Source organism: Cryptomeria japonica, chromosome 6 (assembly GCF_030272615.1).
Source record: "Cryptomeria japonica chromosome 6, Sugi_1.0, whole genome shotgun sequence".
NCBI classification, from domain to species: Eukaryota; Viridiplantae; Streptophyta; class Pinopsida; order Cupressales; family Cupressaceae; genus Cryptomeria; species Cryptomeria japonica.
In genome coordinates, this window is record NC_081410.1 from 42,404,882 (window position 1) to 42,424,774 (window position 19,893).

The window sequence follows — 19,893 nt, forward strand, 5'->3', positions numbered from 1 at the left end:
AACTCAATAGTATCTATCATGTGTTTAGCATCAATACAAATATTTTTGGTGTCTGGTAGATCACATATGACGACATTACTGACAACTTAATGGTTATGCTGTTATGCAGATGAGGAAATTAAACATTACCAATTTTGAGAAGTTAAGTCTACCATTGCTTTTCTTTTCATGCCAATTTTGCACATGTTGATGAAGTGAGCTAACTTTGCTATGAATGATTGGATTGCTTGAACTATGAGAGTTTATGTTGTTGAGTAAACTGAATATGGCAATTGTCAACCTTTTTTTTTAAGCATAGTGTTTGTCAAGAATTTCTTTTTGGAAAAAATCAATGAGAAATTTGGAGAGAAGTAAGGCTAGGAGAGAAAAGTCACAAGTAGAGATAGCATGTAGTGAGCTTTGGTTTTGTGGGCGTGGTGCAATTTTTGACTTGTTTTGATAATTTCTATGACATACCTTGGTTTGTTTCTTCAAGCATAAAGACTAAGACTTGAGAAATTCAAGTTCAAAGAATTGTTTTTTGATCAGTGAACATTTTTGACCTGAAGCTATGAACTAGTGAGCCCACAATTGAGGGACCTCATCCTTGACATAAACGCAATAGTCCAAACCTGTGACGATGGTAGTCCAGCAGGGCAGAGAGCTCGCAAGCACACCAACATAGCAAGGGCATGGAACATAGGCATGAAAGCCTATGTTCTGATGTTTTCACACATCGCCCCATTGCAAATGGGGACCCCTGTTTTTTGCTTTTTAGGGTTTTGTTTTTTTTAGGTCTTTTAGGGTTTTGTCAGTTGGCTTTTGCATTTTTGAGTGCTGTCGGGGAGATCAATAGGATAGCAGGTCCTGCTGGAGTGAAGTCCTGATCCTGAAATTTGGCTAAGTCTGGAATGTCCTGATCCTGAAATTTGACTAAGTCTGGAAACTGAAAAACCTCAAAAAACTAGATTTTGCAATATAACTCCTGGAGGTCTGAAACCACTCTCAAACATCCTGAAAGTATATATGGAATATAACTTAAAGTATAAGTTCTTATACTTAAATGTTATATTCCATAAAAATTATCCTGTTGGAGAGTTCGAAAAGTCAAATTTCGCTCCTGTCCTTCACTGAGGATCCAGAGCGAATTTCCTGTCCCTCTCAGGAGGACCAAGGCAAAGCGCTCCTGTCCCTCACCAAGGGTCCAGGGCGAAAAGGCTTATTTGAGTCATTCCTGACCTTGTTTGGTCAAATTGGAACATCAAAGGCATGGTGGAGGACGAAATGAACGTGATAGAGCATCCAGATTTGATTAAAAACAATGAAATGATGAAGCTTTTGTCTAAAAAAGATAAATTCGCCCTTGTCCCTCCTTGAAGGACCAGAGCGATTTTCTTTATACACACCTTTTAAGACCTTTCTCGGACTTGAACTCTTGTTCATAGCTTGTAACAGGATGATATCTTCCCTAGCAAAGGAATTTCGAGATGAAAAGTGAAAAGATTTGGCCTAAAAGTCAAATTTCGCTCCTGTCCCTCGTTGAAGGACCGGAGCTTGAATTTCAAAATTTGCATTATCCTTGCAAGATTAAAGTGATTTTACGATTTGAAGAGGTCAAGGGAGGCGTGTTTTGTTCGTTGAATATAACTTGAGTGGACCACAAAGGAGGGAATCAACCCAAAAGACAATAATCGCTCCTGTCCCTCACCAAGGGACTAGGGCGAAAATGTTCTAAGGCACGCTCCTTCTAAAGATCAAGTGAATTAAACTCAAAGTTCCAAATAAAAATGCCATTTTGGACGCCAAGGAGGAGATTTTGAACGTGAAAGCAAGGAATGCAAGGCTTAAAATGCAAGAGCGCTCCTGTCCCTCTCCAAGGGACCAGAGCGAGGTTATTGACATTCGTTATTTTTTACCATGCTTGGGCGTTAATATCCCCCAAATCGCATTAAATGCCAAGTTCGCTAAAAACTTCGAAATATTTTAAAAATTTTAATTAAATTGGCATTTAATAAAGGTGCATGGGTATTTAATAATTAATTTGAGCCTTAGAAAATCGATTTTTCTTATTAATTGAGGCATTTGAAAATTAAAATTAAAAGATAGAGCGCTTGAGGTATCATTTTTTTTTATTTTATCAAGTCGGCCTCTTCTTTTTTTCAATTTTATTTATTTCGGAGCCTATTTTATCAAGTCGGCCTATGGGGAGGTAAAATGGTGAGCGCTCTATATATTTGGGTGTGTTTGTTCATTATTCAAATCATTCACTCATTATTTCAAGTGCGATTTGGAGGGCAAAGAAGAAGTGCGAAAGCTGGCCTATTTGGAGCAAATTTTCCTCAAGTGTTGAAGACTTAAGGTGGTGGAGTTGATGCTTGTGAAGACTAAAGGAGGCGCATTTTGCTAAAGGGAGTCTTGATCTACATTTTGCCTAGCAAATTCACCTTATTTTTGCATCTTTTTTTTAGAATTAATTCTCAAGTGCAGGTATGGCGAGATCATCCTAGTCCCAATGTTGAAATTTTGAATTTTGAACTTCAAGTTTTGAAAATTGCGTAGTTAATTAGGAAATGATAACTCAAGATTTATCATGAAGTTTCCTAATTAAAATCTTGAATCTTCCTTTTAAAGTTTAATTTTTTAGATTTCAAGATATATTACTAATTTTGAAATGTTGTGTAGGTACCAAGATGGCGACTCCAAAGCCCGGAGGATCTACAAGTCGGCAGGTTCTCATCAAGGACGATCAAGCAAGGACAAGGGCGACCTCCTCCAGCCTAGCATCGACAAGGATGGCTTTTTTTGGACTAACGTCAGCAAGGGCGACTTCTCCAATCCAGTATTCCAAGGCGAGGTACATCAATCATCCTGCACATCAAGGACACAAGAAGTTAGAACAAGGGTTCGTTGAAGAAGCAGATAGTTCCAGATGAATTAATTAAAGCTAGCTTCTCAACAACATCAAGTTGAATATTTACCAAGTTACAAGTGTCAGACGAGGTGGCATCCTAGTCATCACTTCTCCAGTCAGTGTGGTCCACCTCAGCATTTCCAGATTCAATGTACCTAACTCATGGAAGGTGGCACAAACTCCGATGTACGTACCCCAGCTATCCATTGGTGGAATTTTCTAGAGAGGACATGTGTCCAAGCAATACAATTTTATCATTGGTCAAGCATTAAATGTTATGTAATGGTTGTAACAAACCCTAATTAGGGTTTTCATTGTTGAATCTTGGCCATTGATCTCGAATTGATCTAAGCCATCGAATTGTATTGAGGGCACTATATAAGCCCTGGCATTTCATTTTGTAAAGATAGATAAGAGATATAGTTGGAAGCAGTTAGAAGATAGATAGAGAGTAGTTAGAAGGTGATTAGCTAGTTGATAGAATAGCAATTAAAGTAGAGTAGAGAGAGAAGGCAAAGATTGTTGCCAAGATGTCGTTGTAAAAGACTTGTAACTTCATTGAAGAAATGGTGAAATTTATGGGTCGATTCGACAATTTGCATGGTCTTTATACTTCTCATATTTGATTTCATGTTATTAGATGAGTGGAAGAAATGTGCTTGATTGATGGTGAAATTCGTATATCCATACTACTAGCAGTTTGTTGATTGCAGACTTGCCTTGCGTAGTCAACTGGAATCATTCAGCTTAAGCTTAACTTCAATTGTCGCTTCTTCATTGATATGCATCAACCTGATGGTGTCTATGCCTGCAGTGATGATTTGAACATCATAAAGCTTTCCTTCGAAGATCGCACTAACCTTGTGGAGATGGTCCTGGGATGTCAAAACAAGACTTAGTTAGAATTTCATCAAAGATCATTCATTGCTCTTACATTCTTAGTGTTAGGATTAGATCTTTTCCTCACCCTCATCTTTTTTCCTTTTTTCAAGTCAAAGCTAGTAAGAGCCTGTGTTCCAGCAATATTCAAAGCAAATCAGAAGTTTAGGCATCAAGTGTAAGTCCCCTTGTGATTCCAGCAAATCACATCATACCACAAAGAGCTTATCCACATGTAGAGATCCTACATCGAAGAACCTTGGAGTCATCCTGATTGATCCTTTTTCGCGACATCTTCAGCAATCAGAGGCTTTATTCAAGAGAGGATAAGGTACCCTTGGGTATTTTATTCTGTGTTTGATAGTGTACAAAATACACGTCAACAGCCTACCAAGAGACTTGGCATTAATATCAACAACAACATCAATGCTGTGATTCAAACCCACAAGTAGGTTGGATCAGCGAAGGCACAAGCCTGCAATCACAACAACCTAGTGGGATTTGAACCCTGGTGGCCACAACAACAATGCTGCCACTTAACCATCGCATTGTGGGATGAACCCAAATTCAAAAACTCTTTACTAAGATGCAAAGTGGTATTATTAGAATAATATTAAATAATTATTAGAAGAAAAGGCTTACAATTGTAGTAAAGTCACCTTAGTGGCAAGTGTTTTTTCTATTTCCTTAGTTCACTTCTTTTAGTGTTGGGTGAGTCATGTCATGTTAATCTTGTTGCATGGTTTCATCGTCCATTCTTTATATAAGGAGATGGACCTATTTGTGATTGTATCTTGTTATTTAATAAAATATAATAATATTGTGTTCTATTAATTTCTACAATAGGTATGCCCTAAACTATCATGAAAAATAATAGTAAAGGATGTATTCCTTATGCACATTAACAATATGGTAGGCTGAGAGGAAGACATACAAGTTTTGGAAAAATGTAGTTAATTATACATGCTATATTTCCAATGCAATGTTACTAGTCTTGTGAGGGACATGACTCTTGGAGAGTCTTGGAGAAAGTGAGCCTGCAATTAGTCTTTTTGGGATCTTTGTTGATGTTTTAGGTAAGAAAAGGAAATTATTTGAACCAAAGTCACACATGCATCTTTGTTGAGTAGGATTAGGAATCAAAGGCATTTAGGTTGTATCATTTCCATTATTGGAAGATCATTAGGAAAAGGGTTTGCATTCTCTTCTTTCTTTTGTTTCTTACAATTCATCTTCTCCTAATGAGTCTCTTTGTATTCATTTGGATAGGATTTTTGTTCTTGTGGGCCAGCAAGCATTTAATAAATACTTTATTGAGTAGGTGTGATAGTTATTTTTTTGGATAGTTAGCTGACTTTTGGTGGGGAAGCTATGAAACCTAGGGGCCAAGGAGGCAAGAGTTGATCCTTCGGCCAGCTGTGCTAAAATTCCCCTTGTTTACCAACACAACAATATTTCCATGACAATTGCACTAAACAGTTAATGTTACAAACACAATTGCACTTTCATAACACAATTGCACTCAATAATTAATGTTGTGACACAATTGCACTTTCATAACATTTGCACTCAATAATTAATGTTATGACACAATTGCAGTTTCCAAATGTTGCATGCAATTGTTAAGGTTGCATACACCAACAATATGCAACTAGGAAATTATGTGCAAAACTTGTTCCATCCTGTTAAACTTTCATCATGGCGATTCTGAATATGACTTGAATTTTCCTGTGTCAACTTTTGAATGAACAACACCAGTAAATATTATAGTGGAATATTCATCCCAAAATGCAAAATTAGAGTAATATGGGGAGAAAAATAGAAAGGAAAGATAAAAACTAGATATATTTCTATCTACCATACAAAGAACTCAAGGTAAATGAGAGTGAAATAATATATCAACACGGAGACAAAAATATGAAGGAAGAAAATTTATAGACACATTTCTATGTACTATGCATCATTAAAAGAAATTAAGTTAATTGAGAATGGATAATTTTGTGTTATTATTATGATGGAATACCATGTGTATGAGGATCATCCTTATGACATTGCTAAGAAATTAGGACTGTGTAGGGTCACAAATAATGAACATATTTTGATATGATATGACCTCAGGTATTACTTGATGTAAAGAGGCCAGTGGGTGGTCTACAAGAAACACTAGTGCACTCACCTGCCTCTTTCAACTAATACTGATAGAGAAAATGATCATATATATATTGATAGTCTTCACATAGGTGCTTGACAACAAACACCAGAGATTCACCCACCCATCTTAACTAATACTGATAGAGATACATGGCATATATGGTTAATAATATTCTACATACACATAGGAAATTATTCTCAAGTTACAATCGTTCTAAAACTCCTTTCCTATGGGGGATCTCTTATCGAACCTGTCTTTTGTAGGCTACCCAAGCCTTCAGATTTTTTTGAAGGCACTCATGATGACTTTCGAGTAAAAACTCATTCTTTAATGAGTAAGAGCTTGGGCAACGATAGTTAAATCTCAGTAGTCAATGCAAACTTGATATTATTTCTTGCACGGTTATTAAGAAGGATTTTTCCTTGATATAATATAATGATTGTGTTTGTTTACTCATAAATACAAATTGTAAATGTACTGACAGATTTACTATAGTATGAAGACAACCGAATTTTCTTAAAATTTGATGTTCTTATTAAATGGTATAATTATATTGTTTGTATGTTTAAGGAACTGCCTGGTATCCCTCCAATTTTTGCATTTAAATGCATTGAATCCTAGTCCTAATCCTCAAGGTAACCACCATTTTTGGGAACCCCCAAAACATTGGGTTGTTCCCAAAAATGGTCTATAAATGTCACTTGCATTTCTTAGGACAAGTTGGTGTTTCCAAACTGATTTTTGGACAGATAGGCAGACCAAGTAGGTCAAACTGTAAAAAGAAACTAAATAAAGCAAATCATAACCCTGCCCTATCAGTTTGGGACAGATTGGCAGACCATGTAGGTCAAATTTTAAAAGGAAACCAAATAAAACAAATCCTAACCCATCCCTATCAGTTTGGGATAGTTGGGAGATCATGTAGATCAAACTTCATAACGAAATCAAAGAATAAAAATTCTAATCTAGCCCAAACCTCAATAGTGAAGAGTCTAAAGTCTAAACACTATAACAATAAAATAACATATAAATAGAACACTCTTAGTTCATTCCTACTTCCTACCTCACTACTCCTGATGCAATTACCTCAATGCTTGCTACAACTGTTGCAATTACCTGAATGCTCTCTAGTCTCTACTTCTGCCGTAAATTCCTCACAATTGCTCATTCATTGCAGTGTTCCATTTCAGCAAGTAGAGTGCCGTAACCTGTGAGTTTGAAGTTGTTTCTTGAGAAATCTCTTATATAGTGCAATATGATGATTTCTTTGACTAGTTCTTGACTATATTAGTATGATGTATTTCAAACACATAAATCATAATCTATGAATACAAACACGTAATCATAAATTTCATAATTATGAACACACACATATGTTCATATTTATATCTACATGCATATGTATATGTGTGTGCATGTTCATAATTTGCATACACACACATATGCATCTGTTTATAATAGTCTAAATTTTTCATGCACTTGTATGTCTGAAAAGATTATTCATGCACTTTGTATAGCAGATTTGCTGTGGGGTTACTGAAAGTCGTCATTTGTTCTTTTAGTTGGGAAGGGGTCGATAAATATTTTGCATTTTCAGTCTTATATTCTGACTTCCATGATCACTCTCAAAGTCAAAGGTTTTTTTTTTTTCAGTGTTGCAATCACCCTTATCTTGTTGACCCATCATTGGAGATCTCACTTACAAAAAAATTTCCTGAGAGGGAATGCTATGATGTTGGTATAAATGCAAGTGGAAAGCTACAACTATTAGACAATGTACTTTCAAAGATCAAATTGAAAGGTCAAAGATTGTTGATTTTGTTTCAGGTACACCTGTGATGTTTTTTGTGCTATTTTATTTTAGCCTAGTAATTTATTTTCAAAGTGGAATGCAATATACACATCTTGGTCTTTTAGTTATCAGCATTTGTATTGATTATTTTTTATATTGAATTGATTTTAGAATAAATTTGGGGAATTTCTGTAAGAGTTTGAATGATGTATCATAAGATTTTTGGGTTATTCGAGATGATTTGAATGACTTAGAGAGTAGTATGTTAGGACAAGAATTACGTCAACATTTTTATTTGGTCCATGCAGAAGATTAGTTTGTAGCATGTATTGCAATTAGTTATTTTTTGAAATCTATATGTTTCAATTGTGTCTTTCATTGTTTGTGGGGGGGGGGTGAAAGAGAGAGATTTGATAGAATGGTTGAATTCTAGTATCTCCCAAGTACAACAGATTAGTCATTTGCATGGATAATTTATGCCTAAGGTTCCAGGAATTTAAATTGCTTAAGTTAGAATTGTTTGAGTAAATGTCTATTTTGACATATGGAATTTTCAAACTTTTCAGCTTCACACATAAATACTTCTTACGTGATATCCTCACATAGAAAGAGAGAAATATGCTATGAATGGCACAATATGCTTAAATCATAACAGAGAATCGCCATAGATTAGGATCTTGAAACAGATTCATAGAGTAACCTCTATGTAACTCTCTCTTAACAAAATTCTGGCATACCCATGGATGTGTGTTGTTTGTAGTTTGTACTAATATTTGGCCTCATGTAATGTCCCCACTTCGAAATAGAATTTAATAATAAATGATAATAATAAAATTAAAACATTAAAAATTAAATTAAAATATAAAATAATATAATTAAATATGACTAATTAAAAATTAATTAAGTTAATGAAAAGTCAAAAGACATGAAAGGAAAAGTTGTGACTCCCTCAACAATGAGATATAAAAAAGATAAGAGAACCTCATTTGAGAGGGAGGATAAATTGGAAATGAGAAGTGCAGATCTGATTTAAATAATAAGTGCAGATCTGATTACGAAAGGTTGTGTCCGTTTCAAAGGGTAGAAATAATGAAGAGTTGCACTCTTTCAAAGGGTGCTAATGGTGAAAGGGTATGTCTCTTGCCAAAGGGCATACATGATAAAGAGGTGTGACCTCTCCCTCATATTGAGAGATATAAAGGTAAGGAATCAAAAACATCTAGTGAGATCACCATCGATTAGAAAGGATAGCTGCGTAGGCAGAGGCAAGAGAGGAGGGGGCATGGGAGAGCATTCGGGAGCAGACTTTCGTGACCAGCAGGTAAGAGGTAAGGTATAATATATTATAAACAACTAATATATTAATGTTGATTAAACTTATAGTGTTTATTGAACATAGATAAGGAATGTGTTAAGGCAGTAGTAATATGCATTAAAATTACCATATACTAAGTATGATAATTAATATATTAATATTAATTAATGTATATTTCATTGAGCGTTGGTAAGAGTATATTAAGGCTAAAAATGTGTACATTAATGAATACAATTAATTAATATACTAATCTACACATAGGGAATGATTAAGGAATATAGATGTTATCAAGGAAGGTGTAATGCATATGTTAACAATGATAGGGTACATTTGATATGTATATATGTTAAAGAATACATTAGGAATACATGTTAACATAAAATGTGGATTAGGAAATAAAATAGTACTAAATCATCAAAGTATATTATAAATGCAAATGTAAACACATGTTGGAGGCTATAGGGAGGAAACTCCCTTAGTCTAAGGGAGGGATTATGAAAATCCCTAGGGCAGTATATATACTGATTATTGATATGCATATGTAGGGCTTGGTTGATTAAGTTCAACCAAGAGGAGATGGATCTGGCCGGTCCACTCCGAGGACTTGGGTGATGGGATGCATCACCCAAGGCAAGGAATGATACATGGTCTTCCTTGGAGGGCTTGGGCGTAAGAGGTTACACCCAAGACAGGAATCAAAATAACCTTCGATTTCCTGGAGGGCTTGGATGTAAGAAATTACATTCAAGACAAGAGTCGAATTCACCTTCGACTTCCTGGAGGGCTTGGAACCAAGATGGGTTCCAAGAAGGCGAGCTTCACGACCGCCTAAGGACATACTTTGTATGGCATTCGTATCCTTTTTTATTAGATTAAAATTATGAATATGTTGATTAAGTATTAGATAAGAATTGTGATTAGTGTTAATTAAGTATTTTAAGGTTAAATTGCAAGTTAAATTAGTTATTGTAGACGTATAAAAATGACCACATTCCTAAATGAATATTTTATGTTCATTTTCCTATTTAATTAAATCCAATTTAATTAAATTATCCACATTCTTCTATTTAATTAAGTAAATCACTTGATTAAATTCACTATATCATTTAATGAATAAATCATTTTATTCAATTAAATCCCCCTAGCCACTTTTAATTAAATTCAAATTTAATTAAATAGTTATCCTAAATTGAATAAATCAAATTTATTCAATTACAACCAAATTGAATGAAAATCAAATAATTCAATTAAATCCTACTATCCCCCATCCACTTGCAAAATCCCAAACCCCTTCCTAATCCCTTCTAGAATCTTCTAACCAATTCTAATTAACCTAAACCCCCTCTAAACTTTGTCACATCCCTAAGCAAAGGGAGGTCACTTCTCAAATGGCCCAAAGTCTTGGATAACCATTGAAGGTTTTCAACCTTCAACCACTAAAACCCTAAAGTCTTTGAAAACCATTGAAGGCTTCCAACCTTCAACCACTTAATCCACAAAGTCTCCAATAACCATTAATGGTTATTTCAAACCCTCCCACATGGTTAAAACATTTGTTTTGACTCAACCTCTATCCAACCCAAGGGTCTCATCAGGTTATTAATGCTTTGACCATGATTATCTCTTAATCATTTGCACAAAGGTTTATCCTTGGATTAGATCCTAATTCAGTGGGTAAACCTAATTTAGACTTGACCCTTAGCCTTTAGATAACCATGAAGTCTCCTCAGGCCTTTATTGCCTCCAACCTCTTCTTTCAACCCAATCTGGTGTGGACACTTGTCACCATTTCATTGGTGCCAATTGTGCACATGGATCCCCAACTTTCAAACCTGGCCCTTGATTAAACCTTTCAATCCTGACCATCCATTGCCCTGTTTTTGCTATAAATAGAGCTCTCATTCCTCCATTCTTAACAATCATCTTTCAAATTTGAAGCATTATACTTATGCTCAAATACTTTCAAGCTTTTTCATCATCTTTATGCTCTTCATTTAGCCTCTTTTAGATCTAATATGCATGCTTAGAATAATTTCTTTATCATTTTAGTTCAATTATAGACTAAATATAGTATGCTAGGATAGTATTCATACTAATCTCGTCATCTTATCATTTAGTTTGTTGCATTTCTAGCATCTCATCTAGCTTATAACACATCTCATACTAAGATCAGTTAAAATCTCTCTCGTTCTCATATTTGCCATCCCTAAGCCATTTTGCTCAGTAATCTGAGAGCAAAACATTGGTTTGAGGGACATTGTGAGATAGAGAACCATGGGACCCTCCTTGGGAAGCTGAGTAACGCATCGTTACTCCATAGCTTGCATCAAGAAGTCCTGTGTGTGTGTGTGGATTGATATTTATTGTAATTTTCACATATTAAGTTTTATTAACCCATTTTTCCCACATACATTTCTGGCGCCCACCGTGGGGCCTGCACCCCAATAACCTATCGTTTTTTGAATTTGCAGACTTTTGCAGGTACGCGGGAAACTAGAATTAGCGCGTCAAAGACATAAGTTAGCGCATCCGCCGAACAGTTTAGCGCTTCTAGCCTACTGTTTAGCGCGTGGGCTCTCTGTCTTAGCGCGTTAAACCTGTTCTTTAGCGCATGACACTATTTAACATATTTTCCTGTAGGTGTCGACGCCGGCGAAACACAGATTAGCGCTTCTACATGACAGATTAGCGCATATACCCACAGCTATAGCGCTTTACCTTCCTATACTAGCGCGTCTCAGCAAACAGTTAGCGCATAGAAATCCACCATTTTCCGAGAAACCCGAAACACAGATCAGCGCTTCTACCTTACAGATTAGCGCATCGGCCCAATATACAAGCGCTTAGACTAAATCTTCCAGCGCATCCGAACGGACAGTTAGCGCATTAAATTCCAAAAATCCCAAAAACAGGTCATTGAAATACCAGACCATAAATTAGCGCATCAAAGCCACAAAGTAGCGCTGCGGAGGAACAGGATAGCGCATACAAGCGGGACAGTAGCGCATCCACCGAATATTGTAGCGCGTACAGTTTGTTCTGTAGCGCATCAACAACAAAACCCACAAAAGGATTGTGTAACCGAACAAATAATTTTAGACTTGTGGAAGTCCCCCGAAACAAACTAACCAATTTCTTTTGCAGGATTTTTAACAAATTTCTTGCAGGAAAAGCGAGGAGATTTTGTTTTACAAGCAAAACGTTTTTCTTTTCGTTGACCTCGAATATCGAAATTTGCTTTGTTGACGATCTATTTTCCATAGATTAAACAATCATTGCTATAAAAGGTTAAAAAGAACACCATGCTGATTGGAGCAACATCTCCAAATAGAGGTTAGCAAACCATTGTCTTGAAGGCTAAAAAGAACAACTTATCTGCCGTGTATCGAAAGTGGAAGGTATATGCTCTCCCCTTAATTGGGTGACCAAAAAGCCAAACCACTCTTATGCTTTCTTTTATTCAAGCAATAAATCCTTTAGCAGGCCTGCCTTCCCGAGGAGTTGCACTCAACTCTTAAAGCCGTTTATGGCCGGTGTGAAGGGAACGACCTAAGTGGGGAACAGCTTTGACGCCAAGAATTCCAACCCACTATAATCAAATGTGGAAAGTGACGAAAGTCCTTTTCAACGGTTGCGCGCAGCGATTAGCCTTCCCCCAGTATCCTCGAGATACGTAAAGCCTTTGTTCTAAAGGTTGGGAAGCCTCCTGAGGGAGTTTATCACTGACGGCCGAACAGGAAGCCTGATTAAGAACCTTAGCATTAGAAACTTTGAGCTGAGTCAGTATCCAAACATTTGTAACATCATAGTGCAAGGGTGGGGAAGAATCCGCCCACAAGATTACTCACCATATATCTCCCAAGATAACTACTCAACTGTGAAGCAATTCACTTTGGGTTAACTTCTGGCAAAAGGCAAAAAAACGGGCGCCCTCTAGGGGGTGACACGGCTGTTTGAGCTGACGGAGTATCGAGACTAGTGAGCTATGATGTTGCTTATGACCCTTGAATAAAGAGTCTTTCTGAAGTGTTTATCTTGTATCCAACCTGTTAAAACATTGGGGATTCGAAAACATCCTCGACAGAACATACACTTTATGTTAGATTAAGTAAAATGATTATACTTTGTATGCCGTGTTTACATTTTGTATTTTAGAAAATCATCCATCCTACTTGATAAATCTCTCAACAAAATCAAAAACATCATAAAAACACCAAGAGGAAAAATCAAGGCAGTCTAGCGCGTGAGAACAACATATTAGCGCGTCAAACAGTTATTTTAGCGCATCTGAAGAACAAACTAGCGCTTCAAAATCACAGTATAGCGCGTCAATTTCAAGAAAATTTCGCAACAAAATTCAAAAAAATCTGTTTTAGCGCGTCTAACAAACCTTTTAGCGCGTTGAAACTCTGTTTTAGCGCATCACCTAAACCAGTTAGCGCGTTAAAATCACAGTATAGCGCGTCAATTTCAAGAAAATTTCGCAACAAAATTCAAAAAAATCTGTTTTAGCGCGTCTAACAAACCTTTTAGCGCGTTGAAACTCTGTTTTAGCGCATCAACTAAACCAGTTAGCGCGTTAAAATCACAGTATAGCGCGTCAATTTCAAGAAAATTTCGCAACAAAATTCAAAAAAATCTGTTTTAGCGCGTCTAACAAACCTTTTAGCGCGTTGAAACTCTGTTTTAGCGCATCACCTAAACCAGTTAGCGCGTTAAAATCACAGTATAGCGTGTCAATTTCAAGAAAATTTCGCAACAAAATTCAAAAAAATCTGTTTTAGCGCGTCTAACAAACCTTTTAGCGCGTTGAAACTCTGTTTTAGCGCATCAACTAAACCAGTTAGCGCGTTAAAATCACAGTATAGCGCGTCAATTTCGAGAAAATTTCGCAACAAAATCTGTTTTAGCGCGTCTAAACAAACCTTTTAGCGCGTTGAAACTCTGTTTTAGCGCATCAACTAAACCAGTTAGCGCGTTAAAATCACAGTATAGCGCGTCAATTTCGAGAAAATTTCGCAACAAAATCTGTTTTAGCGCGTCTAACAAACCTTTTAGCGCGTTGAAACTCTGTTTTAGCGCATCCACCAAACCAGGTAGCGCTTAGAAAATACAGTTTAGCGCGTACATATTTCACAGTCAACCACACAAAATTTTCCAGAATCAATTGTTTAGCGCGTAGCCAGGGGCAGAGTAGCGCGTAGGTACTTATTCTTAGCGCATTGAAGTAATTTGCTAGCGCATAGAACAACTGTTTTAGCGCGTGAGAAAAAGGAGAAAAACAGAGAGTTGGAAAAACCAAAATTTTTGAAAATCTCAAAAATATTTCAAACACAGTTTTCCATCAAAACACGTTTTTCATCAAATCAGAGTGACAGAAACAAAGCCATAAAACTATTTTTCAAGTCAAATTTGCGTCAAACAAGGTTGTCTGAATCTGAAAACGAATCAAGCATTAGAGGACGTCTTTTCTATCATAATCCGGAAACTTGTCATCATCAGTGTCAATTCAATCCTTTAAATATCTTACGGATCTCATCTCTAAAACACTTGTCTAGAAATTTTCCAAATTGTCAAATTCAGTTTCCAGATCGGGAAACTCTTATCCATATCATTTGACGCGCTTTATCGTGAAGGGATAGCTAAACCTTCATTCTGATAAAGTAAAATTTGAAATTTCCAAAACAAGAATCAACTGAGTCCAAATCAATCAAAGGAAATCATTGATCACTCATGCATGACTAATCGCCTTATTCTGAGAAAGAAGAACCTCTATCGCAACATCACGTTAAAGAAACAGCAACCAAGCTTTTCCAAATTCATCAAGAGAAATAAATTTTTATACATCAATCGTCAACTCTTCAAATCCCATCGGGTATTTCTTTATCACGTCAAACGTTATATCCAAAACAAATCCAGCGAATTTGACAAAGAACCCCTGAAAACAAGAGCATACTGTCAAAAGTCTGCTTTTAATCAAAAGATAAACTGCGGAGGAAAAATCAATCCAGCATTCCTGCCCGACGAGTGCATCACATATAACACACCTAGACCAGAACCACCAACGCCAGAGCAAAACATCAACGAGGACTTTGTTCCTTTCATCACTGAAAGTTTCCATTGAAATGCCTGTCACTCGCTCTCAACGAAACAAACAAAGCGAGACACCCGCGGAATCAAGTATGAATCGCAGGTTATCAAATCCTTTTGAAGTTCCATCTTCAGAAGATCCTGAAATTACTGATGCAATTCTTCAGGAATGCCAAGAAAATCCTTCATTCCAAAAACTCATTGAAAAACTCATGGAAAATGACAAAGAAAAATATCTGCTTATGCTTACAAGCAAAGGTGTCAAAATTCCTGAAGATTTCGACGCAAATGTCTTTCAAACAGGATCTCAACAATACACATATCAAGAACAACAAAGGGAAGAAGAGACTCGCATACCTGAACAACGTATTCCAGAACAACATATACCAGAAATGCGAGTACCTATGTTCGAAACCCCCGAACAACACATACCATTTGCTACACCTTTTCAAATGAGAACAAATCCAAGGGAGGAACTCTTCCCTCGGCAAGATAATGTGCCTTTGGTTGCTCTTACTCAACAAATGCAAATGTTGCAAAGACAAATGCATGATATGCAACAAGGGACAACCGTACGGTATTCTATAAACGAAATCTGTCCTTATCCATTTGACAGAAGCTTAAACATGATACCTTTTCCTCCAAACTCAGACATTCCTAAATTTGATAAATATGATGGGAAAGGTGATCCTCGAGATCATGTTCGAGAATTTTGTACTATGAGTCTTGAATTTGCTCATAATGACACGTATCTGATGAGGTTATTCCCAAGAAGCCTGGGAGGACAAACAATGGAATGGTTATCCAAGATTACACCACCTGTTAGATCATTTGACGAATTAGTCAACAAATTCATCACCCATTATTCTTACAACATCCAACATGCCATAACCATGTTAGATATCTGCAACACCAAACAAAAGAACAATGAAACATTCATGTTATTCCTTCAACGTTGTCGACGCATGGTATCAAGATATCCTCGCGATATTCCTGAAAGAGAGAAAATGGAAATCTTCATTGATAACTTGAATGGGGAAATGAGTTACAGACTCAAACTTCAATGCATCCCATCTTTTGACAAGTTAATTGAAAATGGCATCCAAGTAGAGGAAGCTTGTGTCAAAAAGGGAACACTCAAATTCTACAAAGAAGGAACGAACTCATCAAACTACAATAACCAAAACAATACCAACCTAGACAAAGCCCGATTTTGGACTCGAAATAAAAACGACGGCAACAATGAATCCTATGATCCTAAATCTAAACAGCCAGTGCTTGCTTTATCAGGAAATACTCAGAATACGAAAAATCCTAAAAATGCTACTCCCAATACACCCAACAATACTCAAGGACAACTCAACACCAACAATGCCAACGATAATCAAAACAAAAATCTGAATCCAGGGCCTAACAACAATTCACGCAACAACACCAACAATTTCCATAAGCGTATTTTCACACCATTGGGCCAATCATTAGAGTCCGCATTTAGAGAGCTGTTAGCAAACAAGGTTCTTTCTTTACCTCCAATCAACAATTATGAACCCCCGATCAAACCACCTTGGTGGAATGATTCCCATTATTGTGATTTTCATCGAAACAAAGGTCATAGAACAAACGAGTGCATGAGATTGAAACACATAATCCAAGACATGATTGATCGAGGGGACTTAACAGTGGATGGTCTCAAAACAAATAATGATCACGAAGCCTTCAAAGATCCTTTACCAAATTATAAAGATGGAGCATCGACTTCAAACGATACCCGCGGAGCTCGTATCAATCACATCTACAACAACACAATCAATCACATATCAGCTGAAGACCATCAAGTCAATGTTATAACCATTCGAGATAAACGTGATCATGAATCTATCAATGTAACAACCCGGACCCAGAAATATGTCTTAAAGGGACATACTGCACCTCCAACCACCACACCCAAAATCCAATACGACTTAGTTACTCAACTGCGAAAAACTCCGGCTCAGATATCTATCCTGGAATTGTTAAAACTATCTCCAAGACACAAAGACATATTAGAGCAAGCGCTCTTAGAAACAAATGTACCTCAAAATCTGGATATAGACAAATTCCAAGCTATGGTGGCCCACATGACAGAGTCTCATAACCTCACTTTTTCAGAGCATGATAATACTTCATTGAGTCATCCGCATAATACTCCTTTACATATTGAAGTCATTGTTTGCAAACACCGTGTCAAAAGAGTCTTAATAGATGGAGGAGCCGGACTTAATATATGTACTTTAAAGCTTATCCGTGCACTAGGTTTCTCAGAAGAATCTATTGATCCTTGTAAAAGGATTACCATAAAGGCATATGATGATGAGGAACGGTCCTCTAAAGGAACAGTGATATTACCTATTCAGGTAGGCCCCGTGCAAAAGGATACTATATGTCAAGTTTTAGATATTGATCTCACTTATAATATCTTACTAGGCCGACCCTGGATACATGAAATGCAAGCAGTACCTTCTACATACCACCAGTGTGTCAAATTTCCTTATGATGGACAGGAAATCTCCATATCAGCTGATCACAATCCATTTCAACATTGCAATACCATGGGGGCAGCCCAAGACAGTTTGGTTCCTTATAACAGAGAAAAGCAACAGTCTTCGACACCTGATCCACCAATAGCAAAATCCAACTCCTTATGGGGAGATTTCAAACAGAAAATGCAAATCAAAGACCAAGGCATGGGCGAATACTCTATGGAGCCTTTGTGTTTAACCAAATTGCCAACATCACCTAGATCACATGGTTTACCTACTCTATCAATACATCAGGCAACTCAGCCCATAACTAAATTTAATGGTACCTTCATCCAATTAGGGACTCTAGCACATGAATCAGAAGATAAAGATGTTCTTAACTGGTTATACAAAGATGAAGAAGAAGCTAATAGAGCGGCCGCTCTAGACATTGTTCTACCAACACACTTGTATGGAAAAGGCTACCTGATCATGAAACAAATGGGATATGGCGGTAAAGGACCTATTGGGAAACGCCAAGAAGGAGTCACTGAACCTATAGATCTTCCTTCACAACCTAGTAGAAATAAGGCAGGATTAGGTTCTAAATTCACTTTCCTATTAAAAAGGCCGCCACATACAAATACAAAACCTCAATGGAAAGAAAAGAAGAAATACAAGGAAGAATCATGGCAGGAAGCTCTCTTTGAATCAGCAGAAACAATCCGTAAGGCAAGAGAACGCCAAGATCAGAAGATACATCAGGAAAAGCTTCTGAATCATAAGAAGGCCATATCTGCAGCAGTGGTTCATATTCACACACCAGTGGCTCAAGAACCAATCCTATCATCACAAGCACCCATCATTCCTCCCCGAGGAAGCACAATATATGAACAAATCCAGAATGTAGAAGATGGATCAGATACAGAATCCACACAAAATGTCAAAATAGTATCTATCATCGAAGATTTATTTTCGCCATACAACATACCTGTCTACAACACAGATAGAATTTGGGATGATGCCTATGAGACCGATTCAAATGAATATGAATGGGGTACCTGTTCAGATACTACTACAAATATCCCAGATGATATTGATTTCATATCCATTTCTCAAGAAGAACATAACGCAGAAGATAGACCTCTTGAATTTGGACCACAACATATCTATGACGTTCAGGAAAGCGAACAGCAATATTACGAACAAGTCTATGTAGAAGATGATACCATCGAAGACCTCGATGAAACCCTAAATTTCTTTAAAAACAGGACCCATCACGATGATAACTCTATTCTAACACTTACAGTAGCTGAACTTGACCCACCCCATGATTCCTTACCACTTGTCTTCCCTGATCTCATCGACTGGACTGAACCTGAGACTCATGATATCCCAATTTTTCCAGATGATGAATCTATTATCCACTACCTATGCACCGTAAATCCTGGAACAGGCTCTACCAGTGAACCGCATACCGACGTCTGTTCTTCAGGGAGTGCCAAGTCTCTCAGTTGCAAAAATGAATCACATAATGAATCTAATGCTGAAAACCAGTCAATGGCAGCAATGGATCCCAAAAAAGTAAAAATAAAGGACGCATCTGAGGGTGAAAACCTTTTTAAGGCACCTAATGATGGGAAACTTGACACTCTTCCTGAACATTTTCATGAACGATCACCCATATTGATTGAGCCCACTCAATCAATCAACATTGGTACCCCTGAAGCCGTTAGAAACATTCACCTTGCAGAATCTCTGACCGAAGAGGAAAGATTGGCATTCATCATCTTCTTTAAAGGACAGCAAATTAACTTTGCCTGGTCATATGCTGATATGCCTGGGGTGGATCCACACTTAATCATGCATCACTTGTCCATCTCTGCAGGGGTCAAGCCAGTCAAGCAGAAACTACGAAAGATGAATCCACAGATAGCACTCATGGTCAAAACAGAATTAAAGAAATTATTAGATGTCGGATTCATCCGACCTATTGACTATGCAGAATGGATTTCTAACATTGTTCCAGTCTCAAAACCAGATGGTAGTATCAGAATATGCACCGACTTCAGAGATGTCAATAAAGCTTGCCCAAAGGATGACTTTCCTCTACCAAGTATTGATATAATTGTAGATCTCACAGCAGGCCATGCAATGCTCTCATTAATGGACGGTTTCTCAGGCTATAATCAAATCAAAATAGCTCCTGAAGATCAAGACAAAACAACATTCACCTGTCCTTGGGGAACATACTGTTGGAATGTAATGCCTTTTGGC

The 19,893-nt window shown here is 37.0% G+C and overlaps 1 protein-coding gene across 5 annotated transcripts in view; it reads left to right on the forward strand.

Moving 5' to 3' along the window:
• Positions 1 to 19,893, forward strand: part of LOC131072142 (uncharacterized) — a 195,620-nt gene that overhangs the window by 55,249 nt on the left and 120,478 nt on the right. For all 5 annotated transcript variants that reach the window (XR_009112665.2, XM_058008211.2, XM_058008214.2 and 2 more), the window contains one exon: positions 7,575 to 7,748. Coding sequence is in view for 4 of the 5 variants with exons in the window: in XM_058008211.2 (XP_057864194.2) it covers positions 7,575 to 7,748 (174 nt within the window). In the remaining variant the exon portion in view is untranslated. The remainder of the gene's footprint in view (positions 1 to 7,574; positions 7,749 to 19,893) is intronic.